The sequence below is a fragment of the Chaetodon trifascialis genome, chromosome 4 (genome assembly GCF_039877785.1).
Source record: "Chaetodon trifascialis isolate fChaTrf1 chromosome 4, fChaTrf1.hap1, whole genome shotgun sequence".
NCBI classification, from domain to species: Eukaryota; Metazoa; Chordata; class Actinopteri; order Chaetodontiformes; family Chaetodontidae; genus Chaetodon; species Chaetodon trifascialis.
Genome location: NC_092059.1, coordinates 21,146,626 through 21,162,552, shown reverse-complemented (window position 1 = coordinate 21,162,552; position 15,927 = coordinate 21,146,626). Strand labels below are relative to the sequence as shown.

At 41.9% G+C, this 15,927-nt stretch overlaps 1 protein-coding gene across 1 annotated transcript in view; it reads left to right on the top strand.

The window, feature by feature from the left end:
• The window catches only part of LOC139329849 (ephrin type-B receptor 1-like), a 79,309-nt gene extending 63,708 nt beyond the window's left edge, over positions 1 to 15,601 (top strand). Inside the window, exons 14-20 of the mRNA XM_070960426.1 lie at positions 1,773 to 2,020; positions 5,208 to 5,275; positions 5,945 to 6,092; positions 8,325 to 8,474; positions 13,727 to 13,923; positions 14,052 to 14,210; positions 15,234 to 15,601. Of these exons, the coding sequence (XP_070816527.1) occupies positions 1,773 to 2,020; positions 5,208 to 5,275; positions 5,945 to 6,092; positions 8,325 to 8,474; positions 13,727 to 13,923; positions 14,052 to 14,210; positions 15,234 to 15,345 (1,082 nt within the window). The 3' untranslated portion in view covers positions 15,346 to 15,601. The remainder of the gene's footprint in view (positions 1 to 1,772; positions 2,021 to 5,207; positions 5,276 to 5,944; positions 6,093 to 8,324; positions 8,475 to 13,726; positions 13,924 to 14,051; positions 14,211 to 15,233) is intronic.
• Positions 15,602 to 15,927: the final 326 nt, after the last annotated feature.

Below are 15,927 nucleotides of genomic sequence, written 5' to 3'. Positions count from 1 at the left end.
TAATGCTGAGTGGTGTACCTAGCCAGCCAGAGAAACCCCATCACATTATATTGATGCTACAGGCCACAGAAACAGAGTTAGAAAATCCTTTAGCCTGCACAACCAACCTCTTAAAGAATGGGCTGTTAAATACTCCATCCGTCTATGTATACAACTGCTATGTTTCAGGGTAATCCACGCATCATAACGCCATGACAAAAATGCTCTCATTATATTGGCAAAGGTTCAGTCAATCCAGTCCAGTAGAATATTGAATCCAAAACTCTATAATAACCCACAGAAAGCTGTTGTACCATATCAAAGCCAGCGGACATGCTAATTTTCTACGTTTTCTCAGTTATAACTCAAACCAGTATGTGTATGCAGGTGATAAGTTGGTATCAAAATGGACGTTGCACTCTCACCTTTAAACCTTGTTTGATCACATAGGATCTTCCATCTCTGTGCTGAAAATAATTGCCTGCCCTCTGATTTCATTTAATGATCAAACCTATTGTAACCAATTGTGCAGATGAGTGGTGCTTCATAGCGAGTGAATTTCCAAAAATGAGGACATGCTGCTTCAGTGGGTAACAAACAAAACAAAAATAAAGTCAAAACAGGGACCAAAATTTAAATATAGATGACCTAAATAAAGATTGCCTAAATATAGATAAAGATGTTTATCTAGATTAGTAAAGTGAATGGCCTTTTTTTTTGCCTCAACATAGCTTCAGAAACACAAATGCTAAATATTCATTGTCTGTGGTATTGTTATCAGTTTTTATTAAAAGCATTCATGCTGTGATCCCATTGTGTTTTCCAGCTAATAAGGCCCAGATATTGTCATTTGCAGGCATCTATTTCCAAAAAACAAGTCAGGCAGAAAGCAAAACTTCTCCTGCAAAGTTTTTAAACTCAGTGCCAGAAGCACAGTGATTCTGACTGCTGAAGAAAAAACAAAATCATGCATGTACACCAAATTGCAGCTTTCAGTTTACTTTGGGTATGCCTTGAATCTGCATTAAGGCTAATATAAAGGAATGGTAAGAGGTTGCAGGCAGGGATTGAACCTATGAACTTTGTGTTTCAGCACAGTCTCTTTATCCATGAGGTCACCTGTCTACCTTTGTTTAACCACAAGATGAGAGCTGAGGTGTGCAAAGCCAAGTAACTTAGCAATAATACTGTCACTGTCCCTTTTATCTTGTTTGCCACCTCTGCTACAAACCTTTTCTGACCCCTGAGAGGACCTATTGAGGGGATTCGATTTTTGTTGTTCTTTCAGTCTGCAAAAATACCATCAGTGTGCCCTTGAACATAGCCCTCAATCTCAATCTGCTGGAGCAGAGCCACTGAAATGCCGTCAGTATGAGACTGAGGATACAGAGGGCAGCTCCCACGACTGAGAGAGTGTTTATGTGTTAAACACACCCTGCCCCTCTCTCGGCTGCAAAGAACAATATGCTCTGTGTTGTTTGATTGATGGAGGATTTTTAATAATGAATGGTAGCCAAATGGTATGAACTACGGCCCATCAGATTCCACAGGTGAGCCATTTTACATCATAAAATGTCATTAAAATGCAATTATTTATTAGCCTTTTTTATTATTTCATCATTTATTTACAGGCTCTGAACTCAAGGGAACATTAAAAAACAACAATGCACTTGTTTTTCCCCACTGAGTCACATGCTGTTGTCTGAAGAGCTTCATACCTAGTCCACATGTGTACGGGTATTTTTTAAAACCACATAACCTCTGGTTTTTTGTTTTTTTTTTACCTTTTGCAGGTGAGTTTGGGGAGGTGTACAAAGGTCGCCTGAAGCCTATCGGCAAAAAAGAAATTCCCGTGGCCATCAAGACCCTGAAGGTTGGCTACTCTGAGAGGCAAAGGAGGGACTTCCTGTCTGAGGCGTCAATCATGGGCCAGTTTGACCAACCAAACATCATCAGACTGGAGGGCGTGGTCACCAAGAGCAGGCCTACAATGATCATCACAGAGTTCATGGAGAACGGAGCTCTTGACTCATTTCTCAGGGTAAATAACACACACACACATACTGCACTGTGCACACATACAGATGTGACTAGTTATCTACAGGTTAAATGTATTTTTGAAATGAAATATTATTCTTGGCTGGGTCACAAAGTCTGTCAAACAGTGATAGTTCATTCTTGACCACGGGAATGGCAAAAGGTCTTTCTCATTCTGGAGAGTTCTGTATCACATGGCTCTCATCAACAGATTGAATTTGCTCAGTTGCCATGGAAATGCCATGATTATGTGTACCTCTGACATCTCATTATTTCTAAAAATTGCACTTCACAGTTGATTCATAACCTTCAAAACAGCAGTGTAACAGGCCTGTTCAGGACCAAAATGCAGTACCTGGTCAATACAGATAAGCAGCAATGCAGTTCATAGTTCAATTCAGAACTATAGTCTCTCAATATATTGGATGTGGCCAAGCACCAAAGAAGCAGTGGAAACTGGGGGAACAGGAGAAAAGACGTGGTCAAAGGGAGCCGTCCAACAGTAAATGTTAGAGAGTCTTGCACGGAAGCAAAGAACAATCTTGCACTTAGTGAGTGTGGGGAGAGCAGCTTAAATACTGGGCTGATTGGGAATGAGCGTCAGGTGAGGATCAGGTGAGCGTGGCTGGCAAGGCTGGGGAGTGAGAGTGTACTGGCTGAGCAGGTGAACAGATGAAAGGAAATGACAGGAGGTAAGAAAGTGAAGGCAATGTGGCAAGCAGGTGACAAATACTTACTGACAATCATTACACAATTACAGTAAAAGTAGAATATCAAGAGGTATGGGAGTCTGGTTTGATCAATCAGATTGATCATGACCAAAAAGCCCACCCACTGTCATCAGATTCTGACGTTGCTAAATCCTGATTGGTGTACTGAAGTCTGTGATACAGCCTTTTTCTAAGTGAGCCTCGCCCAACTCAAACCAGTAAGAAGAGCGCAGAGAAGAAAAGAAAATACATTTCTAAGGTTTGAATTTAATTTAACTCTTAAACAACCAAAAAAGGACATAAATTGTAACACTGGCCTCCCGGGCTCCATACAGAACTAATTTAGCAAAAAAAAAAAGTGTGAAACTGATTGAGAAAATATATTTTCTGGGCATTTAAGGGCAATTTAGACTCTCATTTGGATCTTATATGGATCTTTAGCTGCATCACATGGTCCTCACCACAGACGGAGTGGTACGGTACACTTGAAAGCAGCAGGACCAGCTGAGCTGAGGTGTTTAGTCACCTTATGGCAGTGTTTCTCAATTCCGGTCCTCGGGGCTCCCTGCCCTGCATGTTTTAGATGTTTCCTGCTGCAACACACCTGATTCAAATGAGTGGCTCGTTATCAGGCCACTGCAGAGCTTGATGACAAGCTGATCATTTGATTCAGGTGTGGTGGAGGAGGGAAACATGCAGGGCAGGGGGCCCCGAGGACCGGAATTGAGAAACACTGCCTAATGGAGCAGCACTTTTACACTTTACAATTTGGAACTTATCAAATTGTTTTCAAAGATGGCCTCGTAACACTCCTTAACAAATAATATCCTCTATGTTATTATTTATCAATGCGTCAGACATAAGTACTCACATACATAAACTGTACATGCTGTGTGTGTCAGTGTATGTGTCTACAGTATCTACATGCACATTCTCCCTCAGTCCCAAATCCCATGTAATTCAAACAAAAATACCAAAACAGAAAAACAGATGGAGCAAGGAGGATTGGGAGCTTTTGGAAAAAGAGACACAAAGGCAGAAACAACCTCCTGCTCTTCCTTTTCTCCTCTCTTCTCCTTCCTGTGCTCTTTCCTCTTCACCCTGCCAGCATGTCTGTCTGTCAGTCTGTCCTCCTCTTTGATCCTGCCCTCCTTTTGAGGCGCCTCTAAAGACAGAAAGAGAAACTCTTTGATGTTTGGTTCTCACAGTGTGACCCCTTTTGACTCATACACACACACACACTCACTCACACACACACACACACACACACACACACACACACACACACACACACACACACACACACACACACACACACACACACACAACGATCGATCTCACTGGTGTTGCTGTCCTAGCGTGACCATCTTGCAGGCACAAGACCCAGAGGATCAATGTGTGTGTGTGTGTGTGTGTACCTAGGAGAAGGTTTTGCCTGCAGAGGATTAGGCTAGAGGAGCATCAAAGGCGCAGTTTGATGCACTAAGTGAATTAAAAGACACACAGACACCTTCCACTTCAACTATGTCAGCAGGGATGTCAGTGGTGTTTAGAAGAGACACAATCTGTCTGGCCCAAAGGTGAAAGAGCAAAATAGCAAAAAGGTGAATGTTTTGGGTCTCATAACAAGCCTGCAGCTCCTCAAAATATATGTTTTTTCTGTTGGGTTTTTCTATTTAGGCCATGCTTGCACACATTTAGGAGATATTAAAAAAAGCAATGAGCAATGGTATAATTTTTTCATCTAATAATCTGACTGGGAGCTAATTACAATTATAGGATCAACCATTTTTACATCATATCCTATACTGTACATCTTTGGGAAAGCAAAAGCCCATTGGAGCGTATTATCAAAGACCAGGACGCAGAATCAGCCCCTGTTTGATTATTCCAGCGTAAAAACATCTTGGTTAGCTGAACTGTTCTCCAGAGGAGAAAACAGCATAATTGGCTCCTACTTAACACTGCAAGCCTGTTTTAAAGCCACTTGTGTATGTTGCATTTTTCAGCCTGCTTTATTCTCTTCTAAGTGCAAATAACTGAAGCATCATGTTGTACTGGACGAACTATTGACATGCAGCAGGAGGCAGGTGACAAACGTGTGTCTGCTATATCTCACTCACCTCTGCACACCTGAGTGTGAATGTTGGAGTGTCGGTTTAGCAAAAATTGTCAGCTCACTGCTTAATAATCCTTCAAGCACTTTGAAGCGTACTTACTCTTTAACTCAACACCTAGGACTCTAGTATTGATAGAAAATGTAATAAATAAAAACATGATCAGACCGTGGTCCCATGCTTCTTTCTGATCACATTACAGCCATATTGTTTTCTCCAAATCTCTGTTATAGCTCCTGTCATGGCATTTTATGTAAAATACCGACATATCTTTTCACCTGCCAGACTTTCTGTAAATAACTAAAGTGAAAGAGCCCGATAATGGAATATAAAAGTAATCCTGTCACGGTTCATGGTTTTGCAGCAAAATGATGGGCAGTTCCCAGTGATCCAGCTGGTTGGTATGTTGAGGGGCATCGCATCTGGAATGAGGTACACGCACACACACACACACACTCCTGCAGCAGAAACCCATTTTTATCATAATAATGGATGAATAAGAAACCTTTTCAGACCTTCCAATAATTGTTGTGTGAAATGACTTTTTTTATATAATACCAATTCTAACAGAGTGAAGTTTCATGTGGTGATATTCAGTGCTGTCTGGTCATGTGTTATTGTCAATCAGACATCAGCAGCTTGAGATGTGCTGCCTCCACATTCTGCAAACTCCCTCTGTCTCACACACACACACACACACACACACACACACACACACACACACACACACACACACACACATTCATACACGCAGCAACAGCCACCAACTCTATTTCAAGTTAAGAGCACCATGACTTGTCAGCTTAGCAGCTTGAAACACTCTTTACACACACACGTGCACACACACACACACACACACACACACACACACACATACACATGTGCACTTACAAGATCCTATCTGTTTTATTGCACATATCTGGGCGGAGATAACACAGAAACATGTATCTGTACACAAACATTAAATCCCATTCCTATTTTATCAAAGATAGCTGGCAGGGACAACACGCACACTAAATCCCATTACCTTTTTATAGTAGCCCAGGTAGCTGGCAATGGATAACACACACATTCACATAATAAATCCTGTTGGTGTTACAGGTACCTGGCAGAAATGAGTTATGTTCACCGGGACCTGGCTGCTCGGAACATCTTGGTGAACAGTAATTTGGTGTGTAAGGTGTCTGACTTCGGCTTATCACGATATCTGGAGGAGGACACCTCTGACCCCACCTACACCAGCTCCCTGGTGAGGACTTCACACACTCACACGCAGACAACATGCAAGCACAAATGAATGTAAAAGAGGACACACTAATGCTGCATTCAGCGGCCAAAAGATGCTGCTTGTTGCCATGGTAATGTTAATAATGGTGTAAGAGGTTGCACTGTTCCATACACACTGATTAAAAAAAAAAAAAAAACAGCACTTAAAGTCTATTGCCAAGCTAGCAGCCCTGTGAAGTTTTAATACTTACAGCACATTAGAATGTGATGTTAAAAATGAATTTGCTGGATGAGTGAGCTTTTGATAATGTTGCTAGCCTTAGATCTTTACCACTAGTGGGACAATCAATGTAAAGTTTGTCCTGAGGGTTTTGCCAGAGAGAACGCATGCATTGGCCATTTTAAGACTCTTAAGACTCAGCTTGTCAGACACTTTTTTCATCAGTCTAAACCATCCATAATGAGCCTCATCTGTACTTAAGCTCAACTGTAAGCTGAATGCTAATGCTGTTGCAACGTGTACAGTTGGAATCATGCATGCTAAGTCATGTTAATCTTAACATGTAGCTGACTGTGAAGACCGACGGGAAGAAACCAAATGCTCACAAGTTAGCCTGTAGATCCAACAAGAATGCTAACCAGCCACCAGATCTCTCATTAGAGAACATGGTCTGCAACCGACTATGTTCTCTTACACTTTGCATGACTGGCAAGGGAATGATTTACACAGAGGTAATGTGCATATTTTGACCCCTTGTTTTTTTCCTCTTCCTCTTTTCCTCCTCCTCTTTTTGATCCCATACTCAATGAATATTCACCCCGAGGCTGATGGAAATTCAGTCATTAATTTTAGAGGTGTCCTGCCATAAATTTAAGCGTTGGACATTTTGAACTTGTGCTGGCGCTATATGAAAAGCCAAGATCACTGCAGTCTCCAAGGAGCCGGTATAGTCCATCAGAACTACTTGTGTGATGGTTGAAGAGCTTCGGAGACCCCCGCGCCTTTCTGACGTCAGACTGAGGGGGCTATGTCCCACCTTTCTCTCACTTTCATCATGGTCAAAATAGACAAAGAGGAGGCTAACAACATACTGTATGTAGTGAACCAAGAACAGGTGTACACACAGGTGCATTATCATTGAATAATGCATTAATGAATAGTGCACCCATGCACTATAATCACATCAGAGACAAAAGAACACAAACATACCTTAAAGTTATGAAGATGAATGTACAGATACCACATCCACCAAGCGCAATAAACTAGAGAAACATGACAAATTGAGTTTGTCATTTAGGCCAGAGGCTGTTAAGAGTGTGAATCCAATATGTCTCTCTGCAGAGCAGTGAGTTGATCATTTCTCCACCTTTAGGTGAGGGGGTATTTTTTCTATTCACCAGGACTTTAATGATGCTGCAGAGGCATGGTTAGCCTGTGCATTATTCAGAGCAATAGCATAATCCATGTTTTTGTGCGAGGTTTGCAGTTTTGTGTTCAGATATGCAAATTTTTGACTTTCTTTTAGTTTGTCCAGCGTAAACCAGACTACGGGGACATGTCAGCATGTGAACAACATGTGTGCTGCTGCAGTTTGTAAAGAATGTTACGGAGTATTCTTTACTGTGTGAAGCACGTGGTGTGACGAGGTAGAATATTGTGCACAGTGGCCACAGAAAAACAAAAACTGCAGGTTGTTTAGACAGCCGGTGGACAGCATTACATTACTTTTATCTTTCTAACTTTGAGATGCGTTTGTGTTCTTTTGTTTCTGATGTGATTAGCGTGCATGGGGTGTGGCACTTTGACCTTGCCATGGAAACTCCCATCCATGGATCCATTATCCAATGGATTTGAAATCCTGTTCAGCCAACTATTCAGTGACAATGAACTTATGTGTATACCCGTTTTACGCTGACTGTATTGTATGTAGTTTACCTCATGTTTCTGTCCGTTTTGACTGCAAGTCAGTCAGTGTGCTTCAGTCCCTTATATTAAGGATTTCTTTCAGCACTCGTTCTATCTTCTCCATTTAACACAGTCGTCTTCACTGTGCAGGTTAGGATTGTGATGAGCTTTACATTAATAGTCAGCCCTCACCTTTATGTTAATGACGTTCTATGACAGATATATGGGCTGCCTATGGCCTCTGTTTAGTGCTGTGTGATGAATGACAGTGGGACTATAAAGACAATAATTTTCTTCATTTTTTCCCATCATTTATTTTCCCCTCTCCTCTTCCCTCTTCTTTGTCAGGGTGGTAAAATCCCTGTGCGGTGGACGGCTCCGGAGGCGATCGCCTACAGGAAGTTTACGTCGGCTTCAGATGTCTGGAGTTATGGGATTGTCACCTGGGAGGTGATGTCATATGGAGAGAGGCCTTACTGGGACATGAGCAACCAAGATGTGAGTCACTGCATGCTTGTTTGCGTGTGTGTGTGTGTGTGTGTGAGAGAGAGAGAGAGAGAGAGAGAGAGAGTGTTTGTCTTGTTCTTTTGTGTTCTCATTGATTACCGAGTGTCTAAGATTCTGTATGTTTACCCATTTTTTTGTCGCATGCTGTCATTCTGGAGTCTGTGTGTGTGTGTGTGTGTGTGTGTGTGTGTGTGTGTGTGCGTGCGTGCGTGCGTGTGTGTGTGTGTGTGCGCGCCTGCGTGCACGTGAGTCAGGGGGTTGAGGGCTGTGCTTGTTTGTTTCCTTTGCCGTCTCTCACAGCAGGGTGTCTGCATGTCTAGGAAAACACATGGAAAATGAGGACATCAATTTAAGTGTCACAGAAGTGTTTGTTCCCTGGAACATCAGACCAAAAGGCATGAGAATTTGTTTTCCAGCTGATCTTTTCTTTCGGGAATATTTCATTGTCTTGACAACTTTATTCCAATTACCTTCACAGTATGATTTGCTGCTGCATTTCTATACCCTGTGGGGTTTTTTTTGTTCCTTGTGCTGGCATCACAATTATGTCATTAAGTGTTTTGATGTAACATCCAACCCTGTGTTTTTTAAGCTGGAAATAATTGCCAATTTCTGAAAAAGAAGTGCACAGTGCTCTGCTGTTGTTGAATTAAGATGTATCATAACAACTACTTCATCCTCTCTGAGTATTCAATTTTACTGTTTAAACCTAAGGGGCATCACGTACAGTACATGAAAAAGGAGGTTCCAGAAGATCGGATTGCTGACATTTTTATTTTTAGGTTTCCATTCCGAGAAGAAATGCGATACACAGATTATAGCGAGTTTTGGCACTAAAACCCACTTCAAAGCACTGATGCTCTAAATCCCAATTCCTGCTTTATGAAACTATATATGTAATGGCTTTGACACAGAGGAGCCTGGGAATTTTACAAGCCTCCAGTTTGTCTTGAGTTTAAACTTTGAAATAAATTTTGTTGCTGTGGGAAATCTTCCAAAACATTGCTGACTGGCTTCAGTTGTGTGTATCACCTGGAAAATATTCTTAATAAGATATTTTGTCTTATTTTTTCCAGTAAGACTGCATTCAGACCACAGCTCCTCTTCAGCAATGTTTTACCTGCTTTAGACCTCATTAGTTAATCAGTGAGAAGACCCCCTTCCAACTTTAAGACAAACATTTTCAACAGATAAAACTCATTCCTCAGTTTTGTCATTTTGTTTCATTTAGATCACCTTAACCACTACTTTCCCCTTATTTCACACTTCCCCCCTGCCTGTTACCCCCATCTCTCCTCACCTCCTCCCTTCCAACCTCAGCCCTCTTCCTCTATGGTTGCTCCTGAGCAACAGAACCAGTCTATGCAGTAATGACAGAGAGTCAGTATAATGACAGAGACAGTTTAAAATGGCAGACAGCGTATAATGATGGTGGAAAGTGTGTGTTACCACTATAGCTAACGAGGTTCTGCTGGGGCATTAACTATGCATGAACCTCACACCCTAAACTCACACATACTGCACACACACTCAACTATATCACACACATGCCAGCAGAGGTGCATAAAGGCGCACACACACAAGATTTCAAAGAACACGGAACGGTGAAATTGTCAGCGGAGCCACCACAGGTGCTGTGTTCAACATGAATTAATCATGAAAGAGACCTGTGATGTTTTACTACACTCGCTGCTATTTTGATTGACAGCGGTGCTTAGAGAGAATTTATGCGGCACAAAGCCTGAGAAGTGTGTCGGGGTCAAGTAGAGTTCACTCAGCGAGCAGACAAATCCCCAGCGCTGAATTTACTGTAGTAGAAGCACCGCATTCCCTCAGCTTGCCGTTAGATTGGCTTACAAGTGCACTGACACAGGCTTGTAACCTTTAAATTTACAGAAAGAGCTGAAAAAACAACTTTAAGTATTATTTCAAGGAATTTTATGGTGCCTCTTCTTTGGTAAAGGAACAATCCATCATTAAAATATGAGCAAAAACGCAGCAGTATCATCAGAATTCGAGACACAGTGCAAACAAAAGCTTGAATTAGAGGCAGAACAGGTCGAGTTAAAGCTGTGTTTACTAGGTCAACGATCAAAGCAAGTAGAGGCGGACAAGTCCAAGAGGGCAGAAACTGGCTGGCAAGAGCCCCGAAACAGGCAGAGGTCATAAAATAAGGCTGGCAGGAACTGGAACACTTTGGCAGGAAGGCACAATAAAAAAATCTGGCAGAGTGTCGAGGCTACGGGCAGGTAAACTAGGGAAGATAATGAGGGGATGAGGAGCAGGTGTGGAGGTGGATGTGGAGGTCAGGGGATGGGGAATGGCAGGAACACAGTGGGGACAAGTGGGGGAACGGCTGGACATGAAAGACAGAGACGGTTAGTGACCGGCAGAAAGAAAACATAAAAAGAGATGCAAAAAAAGAATTCATTAACCTTTAGTAGAGACAAAAAATACAATACAGTGCAGACCACTGATTGGTCAAAGAGAATCGTCACTAGAATTGTCAATTGTGCAAAACCATGCAGTAGAAAGGCAGCATCTAATACCTGTAACTTCTGGCTTTACTGACTGTAAAACAAAATTCATTAAAGGGAATAGTCTCTGGGACATTTCCTTATTCACTTTAGAGTTTATTTAGATGAGAAGATCCATATGTAACCATTACCAGCAGCTCTGTGACTATGTAAAGGTTAAAGACTAGATGGTAACTAAAGCTGTCTACCAGCACTTCTAAAGCTCACAAATCAATATGTTTTATCTTGTATGTCCAAAAACTGAAGCATGAAAACAAGGTTTTACAATGGATTTATGTGTAGAACTGTTTCTTTTCACCAGTCTTTGTGCTAAATGAAGCTAACTGGCTGCTGGTGATAGCTTCATATTTAGAGTTCAGAGAGAGAGGTATTGATCTACTCATCTGAGTCTCACCAAGAATGCAAATGAGACTGATGCCCACAATGTCAAACATTTTTCTTTAAACATAAATGATAGTTTCAATAATACTGTTCCATATTTGTCATTTATCTTATAAACCATACTGATGCTGACAGATGGTTTGCTTATATATTTCAAGTTTGTCAGTTTCATTTTCATGACTTACACAAAATGCTTTTTTGTCATCTGCAACAGAAACTTTACAATTATGTGTCAATGTATCTGCAATTTTTAAAACCATGAAAAATACCCATAGGGCATCTAAAGAATAAAGCGTGGACAGAATATGTGACGTGCGAAAATAGATATTTTCCGAAGGCTTTACAAATACAGATCATGTTTAGCGCCACTTCTTTGAGCCAGCAGGTTACACAACAATGTGAGTGAACACGACAACCATCATAATTACAGCTGGGGAAACGTTTTAAAAAAATCTTCTCACATCCCTGGCACAGGGGGCAGAATGATTTGTGATAATGATCACTGCACCTGATATTTCTTTTCTTTGATTTTTTTTTTTTTTTTAAGGTGGCAAGGCAGCTCGGTACCCTTTCACTCAGGGAAATTTTGAATTCTGTGATGTTCAGGATAATTACAATCTGCTCTCAAAGGTGTGCTGGCGTATTTAGCACAGCCTCTCTGCAATACCAAATTCCTGCCTAAAAGTTTTCACAGGAAAACCTCGAAAGGTCCTTATCATTCTCAATACCTGCACCGGCATAATGAAATCAGAAGCTCCTCTTGTAAAACTACCTGCCTTGGCATCAGAGACTGCAGCAAGGCGCCTCTGCTTCTTAGTGATGAATATCTGGATGTACTGAGCGACTGCACGCTATGTCAGGATAAGTTCTCAAATGGAAATTGAATCCTCTTAACTAAGTTTTTTTTTCCTCTCTTTCTCTGTGGTTTTAAATAAAGCTGAATGAGGCAAGATTTTCTGTAAGAATACACCTGTTTTATCAGCCAAAATCACAAAGGAGCTGTAGGGAAGACTATCCCCTCCCCCACTGAACCCTCCTCTGCCAACAGGAAGGCACAAATCAAAACTCGAGTGCAAAATATGAAGTGTCCCTTAAACAGCGGCGAGATTGCTGGACTCGACTTTCCCTCTTTCATCCCTCTGATATCCTGAGCATCACAGACCAGCACCACGCTGAGCGCAATTTACTGATGTCACGTCACAGCAACATGTTCCCGTCAAAATAGGTTCTCCCTTCTGTCATGTATATCTCTCATTTCCCCAACTAGAAAAGTGGGAAAACATTTCCATGTTAGCTGTTGTGCTGTCTATTGTTACATGTAAAAATTAGTCAATGAATTGTTATTATCATCATTATATTATTGAGAATTCCTCATATTTTCTATTTCCATAAATCTTCAGAAATTCATCCAATCAAACCCTTTCATTTCAATAAAGCTACTTGCCCTCATTAACTTGTCATTTGTAGTAGCTCACAGAACCACATAATGAGGCTCAGGTGAATATTTAGAGTGCAAAAAGCGTGTTTACCTCTCCAAAACTGTCACAGATGCAGTCTAAGTCTCTCTAAGTCTAAGTCTCTAAGTCTATGTCTCCTCTTTCTCTGCTTCCCCATCAAAAATGTGGGTGACGGAGGTGTGGGTGGCGGCGGACACTCCTGTATAATTGAACCCAGTTTCAAACTGCAGCCGTTCCCCCGAGACTCTGTGCTCATTAAATCAGGACCACTTCCCAGCGATCAAATGACTGATTTGATCAAATCTCCAAATTATACCTTTTCCATTACACTTGGAACATTATGGATGCTTTAAGATGCTTAAAGTACCATTTCAGTGTTTTTAATATTATAATGTGAAGCAGCATTTTTTCTGGCCGCATGGGGGCAGCAGAACAAGTTGACATGAAGTAACATCACCTCATGCAGTTGATATAATGAATGTGTTAGCAAACAGTTTAAATCTCAGATACAACATTAGCATTCATTTGAAATCATTTATCTGTTCAGTATTGCTCTATTTTTAGCTGTATTTTGGTCTCCACCGACTCCTGAGGGAAATGTCTGGCTCCAGCAGCTAAATGAATATTCACCAGCTCGACTGAACCAAAACAGCAACGTTGTCGGCCATAACAACGAGCTGGAAGACGCTGACAGTTCTCTTTCTTATTGGCCAATAATTCTCTGAGGGTTTGTCACTTTAAGAGAAACACAGTCATTTAGCCCAGTGTTTAGATAAAGATATTGATTATATTAGATCAGTGATCTTCCACTGTCTCTAACCATTTGCGTCCATTTGCCCCCCTCCTTCCCTCTCCCACTGTGCCCCAGGTGATAAATGCCATTGAGCAGGACTTCAGGCTGCCTGCTCCCATGGACTGTCCAGTAGTGCTGCACCAGCTGATGCTGGACTGCTGGCAGAAAGACAGGAACGCGCGGCCAAAGTTCCCCGATATTGTCAGCATGCTGGACAAAATGATACGCAACCCTGCATCTCTGAAAGCCGGCACCAACAACATCGCCCCTGGGTGAGGAGAGATACAAACTCATTTCCATACACAAACACACTCTCCCTGTCTCGACAATCTGTATCAATGAAACAGTGCTTATTTTTTCAACGCCTCCCTGTCTCTCCGTTGGTATCCACTGTCTGCAGTCCTTCCCATCATCCCCTGTTAGACCGCGGGGCTCCTGACCTCAGCAGGGTGAGCTCCGTGGAAGACTGGCTGGCTGCACTGAAGATGACCCAGTATCGAGACTCTTTCCTGGGCTCGGGCTTCACTTCTTTGCCACTCGTCACACAAATCACAGCTGAGTAAGTCTACCCATTTAACTGCCTCTCTCATTTCGTCTGTCTGTCTCCTCCTGCCTACGTCTCACACCGCTCACCTGCCAAGTCAGTGTCTCGTTAGATGGACAATTGGCAGGACGGCTGGTTGGCTGACTGCTGGTCCGTGTGTTCTGTCTGAGCCGGCTCCCAGGCTTACTTACTTCCATCCTTTCTTCCTCTTTTAACGTTCTATAAAATGCTATGAGCTCTTTTTCAGAACACTCACTATATGTCTGTCTAATAAATTGTGACTAACTGTAATTGCTGTAAACAATTTGGACCACTGTCAAAATAGTGAAAAGCTCTTTCCGACAAGTGGTATATGAGACGCTGTTCTTTGAACTCAGCCTGTATTTCACACAAACTCTGGCTGTCATGTAGCTGTTCCTCATAACTGGCATACCTGGTGTTTCTGCTTGTGGTTTGTTCTCAGTCTTCAAGTGAACATGTTGAAAGTGAGATTTTTGATCAACATTTCTCTCCCTGCACCATCTTCATCTGTGAGAATTTCTAGTAGTTTTAGCTTTGCTTACATATGTGTAACGTGCTGTAGGTATGCTTTTGTTGTTGGTCCCTGTCCACTGCACTGCAGGTCAATGTCCCCACAGGGATTAATTAAGAATACTTAAACATGGGAAACAGAAGATTGGGCTGGTTTTGCTTAAACGGGAAAAATAAGACTTTTATTTCTCCTGTTAATTCACAGAAAAAACATGGAGCTATAGAGTCAAAAAGCTGAGACATAATTGTGTGAAATGTTGCATTTTTTTCTCTGGAAATGAAACATGGAACGTCATCATTATTTAATCAAACCAGTAAAAACTAGCCCTTATCCTTATATGCTGCATGCTCATGCTGTGCTAATTTAGAGCACTTGGCACCTTTTTATTCCCCTCATGATTAATGGTAGTGATGATATATTGGTGTTAAATACCTAAACGTAGCACCTTTAACAGTGGCCGTGTTAATATGCCATACTTCTGATAATGTACGTCTGTGTTTTGGCAGAGACCTTCAGAGGATTGGCGTCTCTCTAGCCGGCCACCAGAAGAAAATCCTGACCAGTGTTCAGTCAATGAGGCACAACGTCGATGACCAGTCTCCTACTGAATCTGTGTAACCACACGGGGGGGGGAGCGATACAGTATGAAATGTTTGACAAGTGTACAGTCTGAGCGAGCAGGCTGTCGTCTTTGCACTTCTGTTTTACCCTCATCTACTTCTGTTTGCTGTCACTGTGGCCATTTATGTGTCTGCGTGGCCTCAACAGTCAACAGGTCCCTCCCTCAGCCATGGAACAGACTTCTCTCATACCATTTAGCTTCCAGGCTGATTTAAACTCAATGCCTCTTTGAGGCAGGCGTGTTTTGTGACTGAAAAAAAAAACAAGTTTCCAGCCTTTTCTGTCCGACTGTATCGGGTACAATCACAAACCCCCCTTCCCTCTTACCCCAAAATCTGCCTGCAAGATAACTTTGACTTCCACCACTGAAATCTACAGTTTTTACCAGCTTGACTGATTCAAGGACGACATGGCCTGGTTTTTATGTGAGGATAAATCACACAAACACGCTACTGGGAAGAGAAAACTGACTGAACAGACATTTATATGAAGCCACACAAACTGGACCAAAAGTCTGACAAAAAGTCTTTAAAAACAGTTTCTGGAAACAGGCTTTGTTCTGTTGAGACAACATCAGTG